A 22962-nucleotide genomic window follows, 5' to 3' on the forward strand; every position below is an offset into this window, starting at 1 on the left:
CTGCATGGCCCTAATACTATTCCCTATAAGACAGTGCTGGTTAAGAAAAGTAATAACTTTAGTTTAGAGGAGGAAGATTTTTTTTTCCATTATGTATTTCGAGAAAAAAGTCGAAATGTCGACTTTTTTCTCGAAATTGTATTTCAACATTAATCTCGACATTTCGACTTTTTTCTCCAAGTGCACAAAAAACAAAAATCTTCCCCTCAAATATTTTTTCTCCTGCATGGCCCTAATACTCTTCCATACAAGACAGTGCTGGTTAAGAAAAGTAATAACTTCAAATTACGTCATCATTCTTCATGCCACAAAAAACAGGCCACAAAAACATTACCATCCAATCTGGTGAGGGCGGCAGAAAGAGAGGGAGAGAAGAGAGAGAGTTTGTAAATAAGCAGAAGATTGTAGTGAAAGACAACGTTTGAGTAAGATTAAAACAGTTTAAACTGAAATTAGCACATTTGAAGGTAAAAACCTTCAACCACGGCACCGACTACAGCACTGCATCTTAAACCGCTTGGTAACTTGGTAACATTATCAGAAATATACTGAATGGACACCTCGAAGGGTATTATCCCGCTTATACCACGGTCACTTACCAAAAAACATAAATATTAAATCAGTTATTCCTGCTTTAATGTGTTTTCAGTTGAAATCATTAGTTTTATAACAAGCCACAGCGGAGCGGATGAGCGGACTATTTAATCTCTCTTCTGCAGCCGCTTGTTCGTTTAAAGTTTGTGGCTCGTGCTCCTCGCCACTGCTTGTTGGAGCATTGGGAGATAAAATGTTGCTCAATTTTGGTCTATCCTGCACTGATGGAGCCCAGTAAACCTGCAGGCTGCTCTCACAGCGATGACCCGTTAACGACATGATCTGCAGAGTTTCCAGCCCAGCATCGGCCGACAGCTGTGCTCCGGAGGCTAATGTCACCTCCTTGTGTCGTTTCTCCGGTTTCTTTTTTCTCCTCTTCTGCATCCTAGTCATCAAAATTGTTAAATTCACCAAATAAATTAAAAGAAATGACAAAATAACTCATGTCGCCGTCCTGCGGTAGCCGGCTCTTCTTCTCTGAATCTCTGTTGCCGTGGTTACCACCTGGCAGTTGATCCAGCGCCATGATATTAAAGACATCAGGCAATTTGACCGAACTTGTTTTCTAGGTGTAGGTTATCAATTTTAGGCCACGTTTACAAAAACGGATATTTCCCCCTCTACGTTTTGAAAAATATCCTTGTTAACACGAACCCGCATGAATACGCTGTTAAGGTGCTATGAGCATCCAAACCTACAGGGGGCAGTGTAACGAGAAGCGTAAAGTCATGCTAGCCAATCAGAATCCTGGAAAAAAACGTCAACAAATTACACGTGTAAAGCCTGAATAATATGGTTCTGCGTTAAATCGACGGCGTAGCCTACGTACGGTGTGCGTCGCCGCGTACCCTACGCCGTAGGGTCTGCGTTGGTGTAACGCGGAACCATAAATCAGCCTTGACTGCCAGTTACTTCCAAGACGGAACGAGAGTCTTTCGTTTGGAGTGACAGAGAAGTGGAGTTACTTTTAAGTGTGACTTTAGAATATAAAACAAGTAAAATACAAGAAAATATTGACGGTGGCCAAACAAATTGTAAACACAGGTCGCACACATGATGCTGGTGACGTTTCTGTTGCATAATGTGACGTTCTGAAGCCTAATTGTCCGTTTCCCTCCGTTTACAAGCAAACGTGAAAACTGAGTTTTTGAAAATCTCCACTTTGGCCGGAGTTTTCAGAAATGATCGTTTTTGGTGACTTTGAGCTTCGTTTTTGTGTAAACGAACGGCCAAAACGCATGAAAACGCCACCGTTTTTGCTACTTGGAAACGGGGCCTTAATGTACACCTGCCAGCCAATCAGAATGGAGTATTCAGACAGACCGTGGTATAATAACTGATGTCTTAGGAGGTGATTACAACAACGTTCTGAATCAGTTGTTTGGTCCAAACAATGAGGATCCAGGACAAAAGCCACTTTACAGCTGTGTTTACAGCAGCTGCTTCAAAGGCGTGAAGTTAGCATGTTCACTTCACAACTCTCCGTTCATCCTCGGGTGTCCCGACAGCGGGTCCGTGACATCACGGTGCACGGAGGTAACTGACAGCTGCTAGCATCTCTGCCTGCCTCTGATCAAGGAAAGACCTGAAACCATTTGAATATTAGGGATGGGCGGTATGGACTAAAAAATGTATCACGATCATTTCTGGCATTTATCCCGATAACGATAAAAATGACGATAAAAAAAATACCAATTCAACTCCACCTTTTTAACTATAAATCTATCACCAAATTCAGTCTTTGGAGCCAAAACACTGCTGTAAAAGATACTAAATGCTACTAAACATCATCAATGGGAATTTATCTGTCTTTCTTTCTTTCAGGCTCTTTCTTTCTTTCTTTCTTTCTTTCTTTCTTTCTTTCTTTCTTTCTTTCTTTCAGGCTCTTTCTTTCTTTCTTTCAGGCTCTTTCTTTCTTTCTTTCTTTCTTTCTTTCTTTCTTTCTTTCTTTCTTTCAGGCTCTTTCTTTCTTTCTTTCTTTCTTTCTTTCTTTCTTTCTCTTTCTTTCTTTCAGGCTCTTTCTTTCTTTCTTTCTTTCTTTCTTTCTTTCTTTCTTTCTTTCTTTCAGGCTCTTTCTTTCTTTCTTTCTTTCTTTCTTTCTTTCAGGCTCTTTCTTTCTTTCTTTCTTTCTTTCAGGCTCTTTCTTTCTTTCTTTCTTTCTTTCTTTCAGGCTCTTTCTTTCTTTCTTTCTTTCTTTCTTTCTTTCTTTCAGGCTCTTTCTTTCTTTCTTTCTTTCTTTCTTTCTTTCAGGCTCTTTCTTTCTTTCTTTCTTTCAGGCTCTTTCTTTCTTTCTTTCTTTCTTTCTTTCAGGCTCTTTCTTTCTTTCTTTCTTTCTTTCTTTCAGGCTCTTTCTTTCTTTCTTTCTTTCAGGCTCTTTCTTTCTTTCTTTCTTTCTTTCTTTCTTTCTTTCTTTCAGGCTCTTTCTTTCTTTCTTTCAGGCTCTTTCTTTCTTTCTTTCTTTCTTTCAGGCTCTTTCTTTCTTTCTTTCTTTCAGGCTCTTTCTTTCTTTCTTTCTTTCTTTCAGGCTCTTTCTTTCTTTCTTTCTTTCTTTCTTTCTTTCAGGCTCTTTCTTTCTTTCTTTCTTTCTTTCAGGCCCTTCCTTCCTTCCTTCCTTCCTTCCTTCCTTCCTTCCTTCCTTCCTTCCTTCCTTCCTTCCTTCCTTCCTTCCTTCCTTCCTTCCTTCCTTCCTTCCTTCCTTCCTTCCTTCCTTCCTTCCTTCCTTCCTTCCTTCCTTCCTTCCTTCCTTCCTTCCTTCCTTCCTTCCTTCCTTCCTTCCTTCCTTCCTTCCTTCCTTCCTTCCTTCCTTCCTTCACGTACGTTGTGCGTGGATTTAACACAGAACTATAAATCAGCTTTACACAGAAACGTCATCAACAGGAATTTATCATTTTTACCGTGAGATGACAAATTCTTACTGTGGGGAATTTTTTTGACGGTATATCGTGAACGGTAAAATATCGCCCATTCCTACTGAATATGCGATGAAAATGACACTTTTTTATATCAAATTTAAACAGAGAGAACATTCCTAAGAAGCATTTCTAGGTCCAACATTGCCGATGACGGTATGAGCGTGCCACTACCTGCTCGTGCATGATGCTGGAGAGCTCCTTGGTCAGGTCCCTGTAGTTGGCCTTCATCTCATCCTGATACTCCTGCTGGTCTTCTTTGATGAGCCGGTCGTTCACGCCCAGCGCGTGGCCGCAGGCATCCGCAAACTGCCTACGGAGTCAAGCTCGGGACTTTAATGCTCACACACAGTTTACTAGAGTTGTACACAGTACTGGAGTTGAGGGGGGGGGGGGGGGGGGGGGTGGCATCCCCCCCTGAAATAAAAACGGTCCAAATCATCCCCCCTGTAAAACTGCCATCCCTCCTTTCCATCCCTTATGTCATTTCATCAATGAATGTGGTTTTACTGCTATTTCAACATTTAGAGTCATCACCAGAAAAATAACTTATTTGACAATTTTCACCTGTTTCAAGTAATTTTTTATGGAGCCAAATCAAGGCCAAAAGTTTTGCTAATTTGAAAATAAAATTTGAACCTGAAAATGTATTTTTTTTTTCGGTATCAGATCTTTTTTTCAGTTTCAGAACTTTTTATTTCAGTTAAAAAAAAAAAAAAAAAAGATCTGAAACTGAAAAAAAGATTTGAAACTGAAATAAAGATCTGATACCGAAAAATAATAAATTTAAACTATAAAAAATAATTTTCAAGTTCAAATTTTATTTTCAAATTAGCAAAACTTTTGGCCTTGATTTGGCTCCATACATTTTCACTTGAAATAAGTAGGAAAATCTGCCAGTGGTACAAGATTTATCTTCTTATTACAAGCAAAAAAATCTTGTTCCACTGGCAGATTTTTCTACTTATTTCAAGTGAAAATCTACTTGAAACAGGTGAAAATTGTTGTTTTTTCCAGTGATGAGTCTTGTTTTAAGTGTAATGATTTTTTTTTACTAAAATGAGACATTTTAACTAGAAATAAGACAAATATTCTTGTTAAGATTTTGAGTTTTTGCAGTGATCCATGTTACTTATCCTGTGAAGGACAGAGTCATATTGATAAGTTCAGAAAACTGTTTATTATTGTGTTTTGATGTATTTGATGTAAGCCCAGTGGATATTTAAATCTTACAGAAGGCTGCATTTAACTGCTGCTATGTCATTCCTGCAGTATTTCTGCAGGTGTTTTGGTCACTGCTATTATTTGTAATATATTATTTGTAATCAGCACAAATTATCTGTCCCCATATGATAAAATCCACCATCCCCCCTGATTTTTTTTTTTACAACTGGAGTACTGGTTGTATATGCAGGTGCTTGTGTCAGTATTCAGTACCTGAACACCTCCTTCAGCTGCTTGACCTTGTTGTCAGGATATTTCTTGGCACTGCTGTCATCTAGGAAGGCTCTGGCGTACGCGAGAGGACCTGCGTTCACCTGGAAGACATGTGAGGTCACGTGACCTGCAGCTTTGTCCAGAACCGGCGTAACTGCGACGTTCTACCGCACCTGAACGCTGACGCTGCCCTGCAGCTTGAGCTGCAGGCGGATCATGTCCACGTCGGCCGCCGAGCACAGCAGCCGCAGCTCCGCCACCTTGCTGCTCAGTTCTTCGATGGCCACCTCGATGGGGCTCAGGTCGCTCTGGTGCTGGTACATGACGGCGATACGCTTCTTCACGTAGGGGAAGCAGTGGGTGGCTGGTTGGAACCGAGCGGGAGAGAAAAGCCTCGTCAGTCCCTTCAACCGGGATCAATCTTACAGTTAAACAATCTAAACTCCTAGGCGTCTTTCTTGACAATACGCTTTCCTGGTCAAAACACAGTGACACTGTTGTAAAAAGAATGTCTAAATCAGGGGTATATATATATATATATATATATATATATATATATATATATAAATAATTGAGAAAACTCTATTAACAGGCGATAATAATCTACTTTTGACAATAACTATTTAGTCTACAACTCTGTATAAATGATTCCCATGACCTGAGTCATGTGACTAATGTCAACTTTAGAGTGGAAAAATGAGCTAGCTAGCTGTTTAAGAAGAGAAAATGAATTGCAAAATTGACTTGGCTATTTCATATTTAACGCTAGTTGGACCTGATGGATAAATTTGTGACAATAACGAAGCCTAAAGCTGGAGATTGTAACGTTACAGCTCGGCCTAACGTTACTCCTTCCACGTCTGACGAGGCCAAAGTTTCACCAACCATAAACACATGTAGGCTAATAATCCAGTCAGGAATTGGCTAAAAAGGTGATATAAGCAGAATAAAACACATTCAAAAGTTATTATGAGCCAGGCTTAAAACTTGACACATTTAAAAAAAAAAAAGGTAAAAAATAAGAATTACAAGCGGGGGTCCCTTCTCTGTTTTTCTCTCATCCAAGGGGCCCCTGGGCTAAAAAAGGTTGAAGACCCCTGATCTACGGCGATGCAGGAAATATCTAACATCAGAATTGACTAAAACAGTACTAAACAATATTGTTCTCTCACAGCTGGACAACTAGGGGTGGGTAAAAATATCGAAAAATCGATGCATCGCAATTATCCCCGCCCTAATTCAATATCGATTAAGCAAAGCCTCTGAAAGGATTCACCTCCTGGCCACTGGGGGCGCTGTGCGCAACATTTTCTTATGATTAGCGTTTTGTGGACGGTGGCTGCACGCGACCAAACAATGGCAAGTGGAAAATCTTTCAGATCAGAGCTTTGGACTCATTTTGAATTCCCATTTAAAGAAGGAACACGAGAAATGGACAAAAGTAGCGTGGTGTGTAAGTTGTGCCAGGCCGAACTAAAATACAACCGCAACACGACAAACCTGCGGAACCACTTAAGCCGACACCATGCAGAGTTTACATGCACTTTATTTTTCAAGTTGACACAGAACTGTCATGTGGTTTTTTCTTTATTTTAACTTTTGTACTACAGTACAAATGCACAAGTGAGCCATTATGGTGCTGCTAAGTTTAATTGATTAGTGAACGGGGGGATTAAATCGGTTTACACTTCTTCCTACTCCTTTTTGCACATGTAAAGTAAGATATTAAGTGTTAAAGGATGAAATTCTTTGTTTTTTTTGGTTTGTTTTGTTTTCTTATCTTCTGTTTTAATTGTTGTCTTTTACATGTACAAAATTAAATCAAATCAATCAATTGCTCAGTTCATTTCTATGTGAGGTAACATGCCACATGTTATAGGCATGAAAATAAAAATAATGAAAAATTGCCAACAAGTATTTGTGTATTTCTACGTCTTACTGAACCAATATCGAAGCATTTAAATCAATATGGAATCCTAAAGAATCGAAATCGAATCGTGAGGTTCTTAACAATACCCAGCCCTATTGACTACTGCCAAATAGTACGGGTGAATGCTACTAAAAAAGGTTTAAATAAACTCCAGCTGGTTCAGAACAAGACAGCAGGCCTTTTTCTCCAGTGTCCATATAACACCACTTCTGTCTACGATGGTTAAAAGTTGAGGACAGAATGAATGCTGCACTTCTGTTCTCAATGTGGAAGGTTTTACAATCCAAAACTCCATTATATCAGTATCATCAGTTAGAACACAATCTAGAGTCATATACAGGACAATAATACAATAATAACATGTGCAATAACAATATCTGCAATAACAACATGTGCATTATCTTTCTACCTCACACACATCCTACCTAGTTTTTTTTGCGCAGTTTTTCTTTCTTTTCCCGTACTGCTCTTGTTTTTTATTTTTTATTCCAATGTATATACTGTTTATATTTTGTAATTCTATATTTTTTACCCTTTCCCTGCATGTGTGCGTTGACTGTACTGCTGCTGCACAAAGAGAATTTCCCCATTGAGGGAGAAATAAAGGATAATCTTATCTCATCTTATCTTATCTTATACATACAGTACTCCACTAGAAAAGCTACAAAGGGCCGGTTTTCACTTCCTAACACCAATTTTCTGAAGCATACAGTAGAATATAGATCAATGAAATCATGGAATTCTTTACCACTATATGACTAAATTAACACAGAATACAATATTCAAAAAGCAAATTAAAGAACACCTTGGAATATCATATGTATAGTATACCACACACACACACTTATACAGATACATATACATACTGGACAGGGTGAGGTGTATTTTTGATCTGATTTCCATGGCCTAGCTCAGGGGTGTCAAATGTGCGAGAGTGGTTTTCATGCGGCCCGCGAGAAGTTTCCAACGCAAAAAACCGAAATGTTAATTTACTAAAAAGGAAGGCATAAATAATTGCCATGAATCGCAGCATATCCAATAATATATTTCTTCTACAAATCCATCGTTATTCCACAAATAGAGCAGTTTTTGACATTTTTTTAGTTTTCTAGAATGCATTTGCCGATTTTATTTCTTTGTAGACGGTCGTTTATTTTTATTAACTGACTACTATTATATATTTTCGCAGGAAAAATATCACTGCTAAAAAAGAAGATATTTATTCTGAGAATTTCAGTTTTGAATACGAGGATAGTGACAAAGTAAAACAGTTAAAAAAGAAGTGCTGACTTTTTCGGCACACTGGCGTAAATATCCGCGCCAATTTTTAAAAATAAATACACTTAATTGTACTGGAAAAATCTTTAAATCACAAAGAAACACTCTCGGATGTAATAAGAAAGATTTTGCTTTTAATTAAATTTCCTATAAAAAAGCAAAATATAAAATAAACATTCTGTTTATCTTTTATATTATATATATAATTATATTAAAAGTATCTTACATAATTTGAAAAAAAAAACGAGAAATTTGAAGAAAAGCACCGTTTTTGTTATTTTGAGCGTGCGGCCCGCGAGAAAAAGATTTGTCAAATCCGGCCCGCCAAGCAAAATGAGTTTGACACCCCTGGCCTAGATGATGTTTTACTGTATATTGGAATGTTTCATCTATGTTTTTTTTTGCTTTAAGATAATGATTTACATGTACGGTAAAGTTTAATGTAGGTTTGTCGTGTTATTTCGTTGTCTTTCTTTATATATCTTGTTTTTAACTGTATGTTTTAAATATATTGTCTTTTAATGTGGACCCCAGTAAAGCTAGCTGTGTTTAAGGGCATAGCTAATGGGGATCCTCACAAATAAAAAACAATAAACAGTGGTGTCTGGATTCCTCACGTGAACCAGGTGGCTGTCCGTCAGCAGGATTATTAACCGATAACACCGGAACCTTGGACGGTCCAGTAATAAAGCTCTTATCTCGTCACATTGACAGTGATTCAGCTCTGCCAGATACTGGAAGGCGTGTAGTCAACAACAACAGAGCGCTACAGGCCAGATAACGCGCTCTGACGACGGCACCCAAGATGCTGCTCTGATTACTGAACTGGAACTCCTCCGGAACCGGATGCAATGCTTATTTAAACATCTGGATTTGTCCCCTTTGTTTTTGTGGATGCTTTAATTCCCGGCAGACGCTCCTCTCATCGCATCATCACTGCAAAAACCCCCGTCCAGAAAAGTGAATCTAACTGAGACTTCTACCACCCCATAATCTATTCAGACAAACAAAAAGTTTCATACATTGAACAAAATTTTAAAAATAATTAAAAAAGTACATAAAATTACCCGAAGTATTTATAATAATACAAAAAGTTAGTATTTCGAAAACTGTTAGACAAAATTGGGAGCGTTTTAAATTTCAATATATAATAATATAATTTTCTGTGTATTTTATATAAAGAGGCAAAAAGCCTTGTTTCAAGAAAACACTTACGTTTTGTCTGATTATTTTTCTAATTTTAAGAATTATAGACAACAAAATGTTTCTTGCACCACTGACAGACGTTCTTTCTTAATATAAGATGATACGACTTATGTACAGGACTGTCTCAGAAACTTAGAATATTGCGATAAAGTTCTTTATTTTCTGTAATGCAGTTAAAAAAACTAAAATGTCATACATTCTGGATTCATTACAAATCAACTGAAATATTGCAAGCCTTTTATTATTTTAATATTGCTGATTATGGTTTACAGTTTAAGATTCCCAGAATATTCTAATTTTTTGAGATAGGATATTTGAGTTTTCTTAAGCTGTAAGCCATGATCAGCAATATTAAAATAATAAAAGGCTTGCAATATTTCAGTTGATTTGTAATGAATCCAGAATGTATGACATTTTTGTTTTTGTAATTGCATTACAGAAAATCACAATATTCTAATTTTCTGAGACAGTCCTGTGTGTGTATGTGTATATATATATATATATATATATATATATATATATATATATATATATATATATATATATATATATTCTAGCATTAGCATGGCAGCACCTGTGTCCAACTGGACTCAGCAGTCTGACCAGCACTGATCCAGCTGGACCTCCTATGTGATTTTGTGCTTGTGTTGTTCTCTCATATGTCGCTTTGGATAAAAGCGTCTGCTAAATGACAGTAGTAGTAGTAGTAGTAGCGGTAGCAGTAGCAGTAGCAGTAGTAGTAGTATTGTCCTTCTGACCGACCGAGTGTTTAAACGTCTCCTGTTTCTCCTGTTTCTCCCGTTTCTCCCGTTTCTGGCCGATGGACCTACTGGTGAGGACGGTCCGGCGTTTGCACTGCTCCTCCACGCCGCCCTGCTTCTTGCCCGACACGGTGAACGGCGTCTCGAACACGAAGCGCCGGATGTTGTGGCTCTTCTCAAAGTCGGTCCTGCGGTCCTCCAGCTCCTTGTCGTCCAGGTGCGGCGTGACGTGAGTCACCTGGATGTACGCATACTTGGAGTCCAGGTCCTTCGGGTTCACCTGCAGGTGTACACGTGGAAAAATATAGTTAGGAATTATTAAAAAAACTAAACATTAATAAACATGCAAGATCAGAAACACACGTGTGTTACTTGTGTTGCAACCATGAGGTGCTGGTTACAGTATAAAACTTCTAAATCTTTTTTATTACGCCCATCCAGAAACGACATCAGGTGGTGGAGACTTTGTGGGACCAGTGGATCTAACCAAATTCTTGTCTTCTGGAACCGCCAGGTTACCAGAGAGTAATGAGAAGAGATCCATAAACATATAGAATATATTGTGTAAATATTCCCTCAAATATGAAGCGATGTATTTGGGTGATATACAGTTTGATAACTGGAATACGGATGATAAAAAATTGCTCCATATTCTGTTGGCAGCAAGAAAGAAATCTGTCACAAGAAGATGGTTAAAAGTAGAACCAATAATAAAGTAAATAAAATCATAATAATAAAGTCATAATTTAATGAGAATAAAGTCGTAAAATTACGTGAATAAAGTCATAATGTTGCAAGAATAAAGTCGTAATAGAATAAAGTCGTAACATTACGAGAATAAAGTCGTAATATTACAAGAATAAAGTCGTAATTCATGAGAACTCTAACAGGAAGAGCATCCTCTCCCTGTGTTAAAATGAGGAATATCTTGTGAAGTTATATTTATATATTATATATTACAACTTTATTCTCGTAATATTAGGACTTTAATCTCACAACATTATGACTTTATTCTGGTAATTCTACGACTTTATTTTCGTAATTTCTATTCTGGTAATTTTTCTCTTAGTGTGGCCCTAATACTCCGTCGTAAGTCACAGACCCGGCAGCACATTTATCATCTCCTCCAGGTTCTACATCTTTAGTGTTGTTGTCTTCTTCATTTAGATACACAATCAAATACGTCACAGCAGCTTCACTCCAACCTCCTATTCCTGATCTGGGTGTCTAAAAACGTAGTAGGTACTAGTATAAAAGCGCCATAATACTGTACTTTATTTCTCTTTCCATCTTGTGAAGCTGTGACAATAACGAGAAAAGATCTTCCCCAGTTCTGTTGTTCATGTTACACAAACTTATTTAAAATCTTGGAAAAGCATCATGATCAAAGAAACTTGGACTTTTGTTTAGTTTTTTTAAGATTTTTTTGTGGCTCTAGTGGCCCTTTATTCAAGTTGCAGACAGGAAAAGGGTAGAGAGAGAGAATGGGGACGACATGCAAAGGTGCGCAGGGATTTGAACCTGCGACCGCTGCACTGTAGCCTCAGTATAAGAGCCGCTGCTTAACCCACTGCACCACCGAGCAGCCCGATCTTTTTTTTTTTTCGTTTTTTTTTTTTTTTTTGGATCCACCTTTCCCAGTTTTATTGGGAACAGGTGGTTGAACTTTGGAGAAAGACATAACAATGGTCCAAGGAGGGAATGTACAGTAATACTGTATATGGAAACAATTGCTTTTCCATTTTTTTTCCTTCATTTCTTTTCCCATTTTTTTTTTCATTTTTTTTTTTTTTTTTTTAGAAGGAAAAAAAAAGAGAAAAAAAAGGAAAAAAAGAAGAAAAAAAATTTGCTTCTTCAAATAAACAGAAAATAAAAAAAAACAAACTTGTAAATCCCCGGTTCCCCGAGTCAGCCGGCCACATGCCGCTACGAATCTCAGACATGCACAAACCTTGCCGGAGTCCTGGATGATCTTGACGTTTTCCTGGCCGAACTTGTCGGAGTAAAGCTTCAGAAGTCTCTGGGAAATCTCCGACAGGGGCGTGAACTTGGGCTCCTTGTAGATGTATTCTTTTCCATCCTCGTCCTCGAAGAAGCCCTGCGGTACAAAACATTTACGCTATACTCACGAAAAATAGTTCAGGAACACAGCACACTGTGTAAAGTTAGAGGAAAAACTGGAGCGTCAAGGTTTTAAACTGAAATAAACTGATCCTCCCTTGTTTCATTCCTCTCTTCCAAGTATATAATAGCATCGCTAGGAGCTGAGTGTTGGATTTCCTTAAGTCGTAGGATTTAAGAGAGCATTAAAGAAATTATATCTGTTGAATAAATCAAAGAGGGAAAAAGCCTGCATGCATGTATGTACCAACTACCACAAAAGAGCTGCATGTATACAAAGTACGGGGATGTTCATGCGTACACACATCTAGTCCCAGAGCTAAAACCATGAGTCCAGGGCAGGGGTCTGCAACCCAAAATGTTTTAGAGCCATATTGGACCAAAAACACAAAAAACAAATATGTCTGGAGTCGCAAAAAATGAAAAGTCTTGTCTAAGCCTTAGAATGAAGGCAACACATGCTGCATGATTCTATATTATTATTATTATAACTGGGGGAAGATTTTTTTTTCATTATGCACTTAGAGAAAAAGTCGAAATGTCAAGAAAAAATTTGAAATGTTGAGAAAAAAGTGGAAATGTTGAGAAAAAAAGTCAAATTTTGTGAATAAAGTCAAAATGTCGAGAAAAAAAGTTGAAATTTGAGAAAAAAGTCGAAATGTCGAAAAAAGTCGAAATGTTGAGAAAAAAGTCAACATTTTGTGAATAAAGTCAAAATGTTGTGAATAAAGTCAAAATGTTGAGAAAAAAGTCGAAATGTTAAGAAAAAAGTCGAAATGTCGAGAAAAAAGTCGAAATGTCGAGAAAAAAGTCGAAATGTCGAGAAAAAAGTCGAAATGTTGAGAAAAAAGTCAAAATTTTGTGAATAAAGTCAAGATTTTGTGAATAAAGTCAGAATGTTGAGAAAAAAGTTGAAATGTTAAGAAAAAAGTCGAAATGTCGAGATTAATGTTGAAATACAATCTCAAGAAAAAAGTCGAAATGTTGAAAAAACGTCGAAATGTCGAGAAAAAAGTTGAAATGTCGAGATTAATGTTGAAATACAATCTCGAGAAAAAAGTCGAAAGGTTGAGAAAAAAGTCAAAATGTCGAGAAAAAAGTCAAAATTTTGTGAATAAAGTCGAAATGTCAAGAAAAAAGTCGAATTGTCGAGAAAAAAGTCGAAATGTCGAGAAAAAAAAAGTCAAAATTTTAATAAAAAAAACTTGAAATGTCGAGATTAAAAAGGAAGAAAAAAAGAGAAAAAAAGGAAAAAAAGGAGAAAAAAAGAAAAAAAAATGTAAAGAGGAGCATGCGGCTCTAGAGCCGCGGGTTGCCGACCCCTGGTCCAGGGGAAGGCTGATGGAACGACAACCCATTTAATCAATTGTTTCATGCAGTAAAATAAATGGAAAGAGAACAACAAAAACTAAACTTGATTTTTGCTGGGAACATGCAAACTTAAAATCTCCACGAAACTCCTGCTGCAACAGTTGCAACGGCGGGCAACGCTGAACTGCAGCCATCATGCCACCACGGATCTACAGCTATGCAGATCTAGAGCTACGCAGATCTAGAGCTGATTTAAAAATATGCTCATACTTGTTGGTAAATACTAAAATACAACAGTTATGGATGAGGAGACGATCACACACACAGGTCTACACCTACAGACTTACCGCAGCCTGGGGGCGGGGGGGGGGAAGAAGAGACATTTCCATTAAAAAGAGCTTTTTTCTCCCTCAAACTCTCAGCTCAGACTCAGGCGTTCATATCAGTGCATGTTTTGCTGCAGTCCACACCTGACTAGATCTCCCTCACGCTTTCACCAAATGTCTGTTTTAGCGCTTCTTCCAACCTTACCTGTCCGAAGAAGGCCACCCTGAAGTATGTACCCAGCAGCCTCTTCCCAGAATGCATCACCTCCATCACCTTGGTGTAGGCACGGTGGAGCGTATCATACAGATGCGTCAGTTTCTGGTTGAAAAAAAGCACAAAACCCATTTTGAAACGACGTAGTTAAGGAGGAAGTAAAGGACAGTATTATTCTAAAGTGCATCTTTGACGCAATGATTCTTCATTAAGAAAAGATCCAGAAAAGTGATGTGTTTGTCACATTTCCACCATCCCAGATGCATCCGACCCAGAGGCCTTGACACGTCTCTTAACAACATACGTCATTGTTTTAAGGCATTTATACAGTGGGGCAAAAAAGTGTTTAGTCAGACACCAATTGTGCAAGTTCTCTCACTTAAAAAGATAAGAGAGGCCTGTAATTTCCATCACAGGTATATCTATAACAGTCGGCAACCCGCGGCTCTCGAGCGGCTCTTTAGCGCCGCCCTAGCGGCTCCCTGGAGCTTTTTCAAAAATGTTTGAAATTTTTTTCCTTTTTTTTTCCTATCTTTTTTAATCTCGACATTTCGACTTTTTTTCTCTTCATTTCGACTTTTTTTCTCGACATTTCGACTTTTTTTCTCTTCATTTCGACTTTTTTTCTCTTCATTTCGACTTTTTTTTCTTGTCATTTCGACTTCTTTTCTCGACATTGACTTTTTTCTCGACATTTCGACTTTTTTTCTCATCATTTCGAGTTTTTTCTTGAGATTGTACTTCAACATTAATCTCGACATTTCGACTTATTTCTCGACATTTTGACTTTTTTCTCAAAGTTTTGACTTGTGCATAATGAAAAATAAAAATCTTCCTCCAGTTATAACTAATATAGAAACATGCAGCATGTGTTGACTTCATTCTAAGGCTTATACAAGACTTTTCATTTTTTGCAGCTCCAGACATATTTGTTTTTTGTGTTTTTGGTCCAATATGGCTCTTTCAACATTTTGGCTTGCCGACCCCTGTTCTATAACTATGAGAGACAAAATGAAAAAAAGAAATCCAGAAAATCTCATTGTCTGATTTTTAAAGAATGTATTTGCAAATTATAGTAGAAAATAAGTATTTGGTCAATAACAAAAGTTCATCTCAATACTTTGTTATATAGCCTTTGTTGGCAATGACAGAGGTGAAACGTTTTCTCTGAGTCTTCACAAGGTTTTCTACACTGTTGCTGCTATTTTGGCACATTCCTCCATGCAGATCTCTTCTAGAGCAGTGATGTTTTGGGGCTGTCGCTGGACAACACGGACTTTCAACTCCCTCCAAAGATTTTCTTTGGGGTTGAGATCTGGAGACTGGCTAGGCCACTCCAGGAACTTGAAATGTTTCTTACGAAGCCGCTCCTTCGTTGCCCGGGCGATGTGTTTGGATCATTGTCCTGCTGAAAGACCCAGCCACGTTTCATCTTCAATGCCCTTGCTGATGGATGGAGGTTTTCACTCACAATCTCTCCAACATGGCCCCGTTCATTCTTTCCCTACACGGATCAGTCGTCCTGGTTCCTTTGCAGAAAAACATCCCCAAAGCATGATGTTTCCACCCCCATGCTTCACAGTAGGTTTGGTGTTCTTTGGATGCAACTCAGCTTTCTTTCTCCTCCAAACACAACAAGTTGTGTTTCTACCAAAAAGTTCTATTTTGGCATCTAACCATATAACATTCTCCCAATCCTCTTCTGCATCATCCAAATGCTCTCTAGCAAACTTCAGATGGGCCTGGACATGTACTGGCTTAAACAGGCAGAGAGGTCTCCCGTGTGGTTCTGGGATCTTTACTCACCGTTCTTGTGATCATTTTTACCCCACGGGGTGAGATCTTGCGTGGAGCCCCAGATGGAGGGAGATTATCAGGGGTCTTGTATGTCTTCCATTTTCTAATAATTGCTCACAGAGTTGATTTCTTCCCACCAAGCTGCTTAACTATTGCAGATTCAGTCTTCCCAGCCTGGTGCAGGTCTACAGTTTAGTTTCTCACGTCCTTTACCAATTAATTCAGTAAAAATCCTACAATGTGATTTCGTGGATTCTTTCCCCCCATTCTGTCTCTCACAGTTGAAGTGAACCTAAGATGAAATTTACAGGTCTCTCTCGTCTTTTTAAGTTCGAGAACTTTCACAACTGGCGGCTGACTAAATAATTTTTTGCCCCAATATAGATTGTATCCTTGATTGACAACGTTTCCCTCAGTATCCCTTTGTCCCTGTGGTTTAAAATTAAATGGTATTAAAATATTTTCTTTGAACAACATGGTTTTTTAGGACGGAGTATTAGGGCCAAACTAAGACAAAAAAAAGGAAATTACGAGAATAAAGTCATAATATAATGAGAATAAAGTCGTAAAATTACGAGAATAAAGTCATAATATTATGAGAATAAAGTTGTAATATATTATAAATATATAAATATAACTTCACAAGATGCTCAATATTCCTCATTTTAACACAGGGAGAAGATGCTCTTCCTGTTAGAGTTCTCATAAATCACCACTTTATTTTCATAATATTACGACTTTATTCTCATAAATTACCACTTTATTCTCGTAATATTATGACTTTATTCTCGTAATATTACAACATTATTCTCGTAATATTACGACTTTATTCTCATAATATTACGACTTTATTCTATTACGACTTTATTCTTGCAACATTATGCTTTATTCTCGGAATTTTACGACTTTATTCTCGCAACATTACGACTTTATTCTGGTAAATTTACGACTTTATTCTCAATATATTATGACTTTATTCTCGTAATTTCCAATTTTTTTTGTCTTAGTTTGGCCCTATTACTCAGTCGTAGTTTTTAAACATTTCATGACAACCTGCCATTTTTTTTCTAAATTGTTGAAACAGTTCATTTAAAAATGAAAATAAAAGTATATGATATAACATCTCTGTTTAAAGTTAGCCAATTTTAGAAGTTTTAAAAGGAACTAAATGAAATAAGCTCAATGCGAAGCATTTGACCGTTTTAAGATTCGAGTTTCCGTCTTTTAAAAGAGGATTGTTTCAAAAGTGACAAGCAGCATCCGTTCTGGGTTATTTAGGTTAAAAATCAGAGGTGATTGTATTCCATTAGAAAAAAAACTAGAGACTTTGACCTTATTTGGGGACCTTTTTTGGATTTTTTGCCTTTGTTGGACTAATGATCTGAATCATCGACTATATTAATGAATGTGTTTACACAGGACTTGATTATTTAATTTATTATTCATTTTTGTTCTAGTATTAATAGACATATGTTAAATGATTTTGAATGATGTGATTTATTGACCATATGACGGAGGGAAGGGGAGAGCGGTGTGCTGTTGTTTTTATTTATATTTACTTATTTATTTATTATTATTATTTTTTCCTTTTTTTAATTTATTTTTTCTTTTTCTTATTTTTTATTTTTTTTCTCTTATTATTTATTTATTTTGGTTTAATTAATGTTATGAAAAGTAAAAAAAAGGGGGGGAAAATATTGATAATTATATTGTTATTGTAAATCTTATTTTTTTTCTTTTTTTTAATGCCCTCAATAAAGATATCTATACAAAAATATGTTTCTGGAGCACCTCGAAGTCCCTGCGCTGCTCGTAGATGGGGATGATGAGCTTGTACACATCAGCAATGAGCTCGTAACGCTCTGCTTTCCAAAGGCCGTCGGCACACTCCTCCAGCAGCTCCATCAGGACTTCCTGGACACAAACGCAGGCACAGGATCTAAATATGGGCACCAATAAATCCTCCCTGCAGTCTCATCTAACCTTTTATGAATGCAGCAGCTCATAAAAGAAAACAGGCTTCAGATAAGATAGGACGCAAATGCACTTTACATTTACATTTACATGTTGACTAACTCGTAAAAGTTGCCTCTTTCTATCGCCATGGCTTTCATTTTCAGTCTCAGGCCTGTTCTGCGTCCCTGCCGTCTCCACTTTGTCCACATTTTTTACAAGATTTAGGTTTTCAGAGGTACCGGATCAGCTGGGAAAATCTACTTCACCAACAATGGACAGATCATTTCCTTTATGGAGATAACAGTTGTTCTGGACAGCCATTTAATGACAGGCCATTCTGATAAGAACAGAAACTTGAACACGTCCTAAAATCTTGGCTAACACAAACAAGAACACACCGACCATGAGCAGCAGGAAAATAAAAAAGTCACAATGAGTCCAACCTCGTTGAAGTGAACGTCCTGCATCCCCGTGTCCTCCATCATGGCCGCCTCCTCGTCGATGTTGGGAGTGATGACCCGGAAAGTGGAGCAGCCCTGCCTGAACATCCCTGACGTAACAAAGCAAGAGTCAAACACTTAAAAACAAAAAAAAAAAAACATCTTTTTCCTTCGTTTGAGAAACAAAAGGAACTGATGCCTTCTCACGCTTCGGAGCTCCAACTAAACGATAAAATAACCGCCTCACGTCCAACAGATTATTGCATGAATGTTGAATTTGAGGGTGATATCTGTCTACTTCACACACATCCTACCTGCTCTTTTTGCACAGTTTTTCTTTCTTCATTGTACTGCACTACTTTTATTTTCATTCCAATGAATGAAAATAAATATATATACCGTTTATATTTTGTAATTCTAAATTTTTTACTTTTTTACGATTAGGGCCAAACTAAGACAAAAAAAAATTGGAAATTACGAGATTTAAAGTTGTAAAATTACGAGAATAAAGTCGTAAAATTACGAGAATAAAGTCATAGCCTAATGTTACTAGAATAAAGTCGTAATACTACGAGAATAAAGTCGTATTATTACGACTTTATTCTCGCAACAATATGACTTGAATCTTGTAATTTTACGAATTTATTCTCGTAATTTTACGACTTTATTCTCGTAATTTTACGACTTTATTCTCGCAACATTAGGCTATGAATTTATTCTTTTTTCTCGACATTTTGACTTTTTCTCGAAATAGTACTTCAACATTAATCTCGACATTTCAACTTTTTTCATGACATTGACTCTTTTCTCGAAGTGCATAATGAAAAAAAAATCTTCCTCCTCTAAAATATTTTTATTTTCCTCCTGCCTGGCCCTAATACTCTTCCGTACTTTTTACCCTTTCCCTGCATGTGTGTGTTGAGTGCACTGTCGCTGCACAAAGAGAATTTCCCCACTGAGGGATGAATAGCTCCTTCAATTTACCTTCTGTATGTATTTCTTTTATTATTATTCTGTTCCTTATGTGATACATCATATACAATACAAATGTAAATCCTTGCATTTATGGCTGGTCATGGATCAGCAAATAAGTGACTGGAAATTATATTTTTGAGTTTGGGATATTGTAGGAGGCCAGTTTAATTATGCCTCGATCTTTGTTTATTATCTTTGTGTTGTATTTCTTTATTTTTTGTTATTATTTTGTTTTTTCTTTCTTTTCTTATTTTATTTTATTTAAATTTTAAATTTTTATATTTTCTATGGCATATGATATGATATTGTACGACGTAGTATTAGGGCCAAACTAAGACAAAAAAAAAAAAAGGAAATTACGAAAATAAAGTCGTAGAATTACCAGAATAAAGTTGTAATATATAATATAATATATAAATATAACTTCACGAGATATTCCTCATTTTAACACAGGGAGAAGTTGCTCTTCCTGTTAGAGTTCTCATAAATTACCACTTTATTCTCGTAATATTACGACTTTATTCTATTACGACTTTATTCTCATAATATTACGACTTTATTCTATTACGACTTTATTCTCGTAATATTACGACTTTATTCTCGTAATATTACGACTTTATTCTCGTAATATTACGACTTTATTCTATTAAGACTTTATTCTCATAATATTACGACTTTATTCTATTACGACTTTATTCTCGTAATGTTACGACTTTATTCTCGTAATGTTACGACTTTATTCTCGTAATTTTACGGCTTTATTCTCATAATATTACGACTTTATTCTATTACGACTTTATCCTCGTAATATTACGACTTTATTCTCGTCATTTTACGGCTTTATTCTCATAATATTACGACTTTATTCTATTACGACTTTATTCTCGTAATATTACGACTTTATTCTCGTAATGTTACAACTTTATTCTATTACGACTTTATTTTTGCAACATTATGACTTTATTCACGTAATTTTACGACTTTATTCTCATTATATTATGACTTTCTTCTCGTAATTTAAATTTTTTTTGGCCCTAATACTCCGTTGTAATATTGTGAGGAAGGGACAGGACTAAATAAGCGTTCTGCTTCCTCCTGTTCCCTCTCCAACACATTATTTTGCTGTTGTTCTTTATTTTCTAGATGAGACTTTTAAATTGTTTTGCTTTTTTGATTATTTGACGCTTTTAATTTGATGGTGATTTGTTGTTGTTCGAGATAAAGCCAACAATAAAACAATAAATAAAATAATAAAGGACGATCTAATCGATCTAATCTTTGAAGCTTTTCTCTCTCTGCTCATAGGAACTAGGGTGAGAGGACACGTCTGTAACCTGTAGTAACCTGTAGGAGAATCTTATCAACTAAACACCATGTTGGGAAGGTTTCCAGGTGACCCTTGAACCCTTGAACCCTTGAATGCTCATGCAGCACATGAAGCAGTGCATCCTGGGAGCTGACAGGTGTCAGACCAGGTAAAGGTTAACACGTGTCTACTCCTTCAACTGTGTAGTCATGCACAGTTTTATAGTTATTGCTCTTTATTAAGTCACATGAGTGTTATTAATAAATCACCCAGCTTAATCTCTATTTATGTACCAATCATTTTATGACCTCTGTAAATGGGGATGATAAAAAATACAGTTCAAGTGTTTGTTCCCTGGAAACGTGCAGATAACCCGCACATCGCACACTCACCTTTCCTCCACAGGTATTCAGCCACCAGAGCAGCTACATGGACGTAACACATGGCTGCCTGCAGATGAAGAAGAAAACACAGGAACTAAGCCCAGCTTTTATTACCATTATTATTATTATAATAATTATAATATAAATTATTATTATAATAATTAAAGTCCTTTGCCGTCAGATTCCTGCAACTAAACTTGGATGTACATTCCAATAAAGGTTAGGATAAATGATAACATGCCTCTGAAGTTTGACTTTTTGCACCATTACAATACTTATAGGCAACTAGTCATCATATCTCCTGCTCTCTGAAACACATGTTAATGCTCAATAGTACACATATATGGTTCTTTAATATATTTGCATTATACTAAGATGCATTCATTTTCAATGGCTTTTGTCCTTAATGACTTTTTTCCCCCTTTCATTACTTTTGCTTTTATACTTTAAGTAGTTTTGAAACCAGTACTTTTATACTTTTATTTGAGTTGATACTTGATTTGAGTTGATACTTCAACTTGTACAGGAGTATTTTTAAACTCTAGTATCTATACTTCTACCTAGAGCAGGGGTCGGCAACCTAAAATGTTGAAAGAGCCATATTGGACCAAAAACACAAAAAACAAATATGTCTGGAGCCTCAAAAAATGAAAAGTCTTGTATAAGCTTTAGAATGAAGACAAATGGCGAAAGGCGAAATGTTGAGAAAAAAGTCAAAATTTCGAGAAAAAAGTCGAAATGTTGAGAAAAAAGTCGAAATGTCCAGAAAAAGTCGAAATGTCCAGACAAAGTCGAAATGTCGAGATTAATGTTGAAGTACAATCTCGAGAAAAAAGTCGAAATGTTGAGAAAAAAGTTGAAATGACGAGAAAAAAGTCAAAATTTCAAGAAAAAAGTCAAAATTTCGAGATTAATGTTGAAGTACAATCTCGAGAAAAAAGTCAAAATGTCGAGAAAAAAGTCGAAATGTTGAGAAAAAAGTTGAAATGACGAGAAAAAAGTCGAAATGTTGAGAAAAAAGTTGAAATGACGAGAAAAAAGCCAAAATGTCGAGAAAAAAGTAAAAATTTCAAGAAAAAAGTAAAAATTTCGAGATTAATGTTGAAGTACAATCTCGAGAAAAAAGTCGAAATGTCGAGAAAAAAGTCGAAATGTTGAGAAAAAAGTTGAAATGTCCAGAAAAAGTCGGAATGTCGAGATTAATGTTGAAATACAATCTCGAGAAAAAAGTCGAAATGTTGAGAAAAAAGTCAAAATTTCAAGAAAAAAGTCAAAATTTCAAGATTTATGTTGAAGTACAATCTCGAGAAAAAAGTCGAAATGTCGAGAAAAAAGTCGAAATGTCGAGATTAAAAAGGAAAGGAAAAAGGAAGAAAAAAAGGAAAAAGAAGAAAAAAAAAGGAAAAAAAAAGAAAAAGAAGAAAAAAAGGAAAAAAAAGTCAAACATTTTTGAAAAAGCTCCAGGGAGCCAGCAGGGCAGCGCTAAAGAGCCGCATGCGGCTCTAGAGCCGTGGGTTGCCGACCCTTGACTTAGAGTAATGAATGTGAATACTTTTGACACCTCTGCCTACTGTAAGTGTCAAACTGAAGGTTTTCCTGCGTAACGCACCTCGGAGAGGTCGGCGTTCTTGTGGTGGATGCGGGCCATGCTGTCCAGCCAGGTCTTGCGCAGCTCGGGGGTGCTGGTGTAGGACTTGGCCAGGCTGTACTGCAGATCCACCAGCATCTCCGGGTCGTTCTCGTGCTCCTTCATCTGCTCCGTGGCCATGAGCACGGTCCTGATGCGCTTGGTCAGGTCCTTCACGTCTGAGGGAAACGCCGTGTGCTGCAAAGTGCAACGCAGGGCACATGAGGCTCCACGCAAGAGAAGAAAGCAGCAAGATGTCCACGAGTCTATGTCGGGGAGCGTCAGGACTTCTACACAATCCAGAATACTGTATTGGCCCGAATATAAGACGACCCTGATTATTAGACGACCCCCTCTTTTTCAAGACTCAAGTTTGAAAAAAGACTTTTTG

At 36.9% G+C, this 22962-nt stretch overlaps 1 protein-coding gene across 1 annotated transcript in view; it reads right to left on the reverse strand.

Annotated features, from left to right (window-relative positions):
- The window catches only part of LOC133425059 (dedicator of cytokinesis protein 9-like), a 135234-nt gene that overhangs the window by 947 nt on the left and 111325 nt on the right, over window positions 1-22962 (reverse strand). The window contains exons 42-51 of the mRNA XM_061715720.1: window positions 22554-22769; window positions 20954-21011; window positions 18284-18390; window positions 17676-17798; window positions 14079-14192; window positions 12067-12213; window positions 10185-10395; window positions 5114-5304; window positions 4941-5041; window positions 3678-3816 (exon numbers count right to left, since the gene is read on the reverse strand). Coding sequence (XP_061571704.1) covers window positions 3678-3816; window positions 4941-5041; window positions 5114-5304; window positions 10185-10395; window positions 12067-12213; window positions 14079-14192; window positions 17676-17798; window positions 18284-18390; window positions 20954-21011; window positions 22554-22769 — 1407 coding nt within the window. The remainder of the gene's footprint in view (window positions 1-3677; window positions 3817-4940; window positions 5042-5113; window positions 5305-10184; window positions 10396-12066; window positions 12214-14078; window positions 14193-17675; window positions 17799-18283; window positions 18391-20953; window positions 21012-22553; window positions 22770-22962) is intronic.

The sequence above is a fragment of the Cololabis saira genome, chromosome 24 (genome assembly GCF_033807715.1).
Source record: "Cololabis saira isolate AMF1-May2022 chromosome 24, fColSai1.1, whole genome shotgun sequence".
Lineage (NCBI taxonomy): Eukaryota > Metazoa > Chordata > Actinopteri > Beloniformes > Belonidae > Cololabis > Cololabis saira.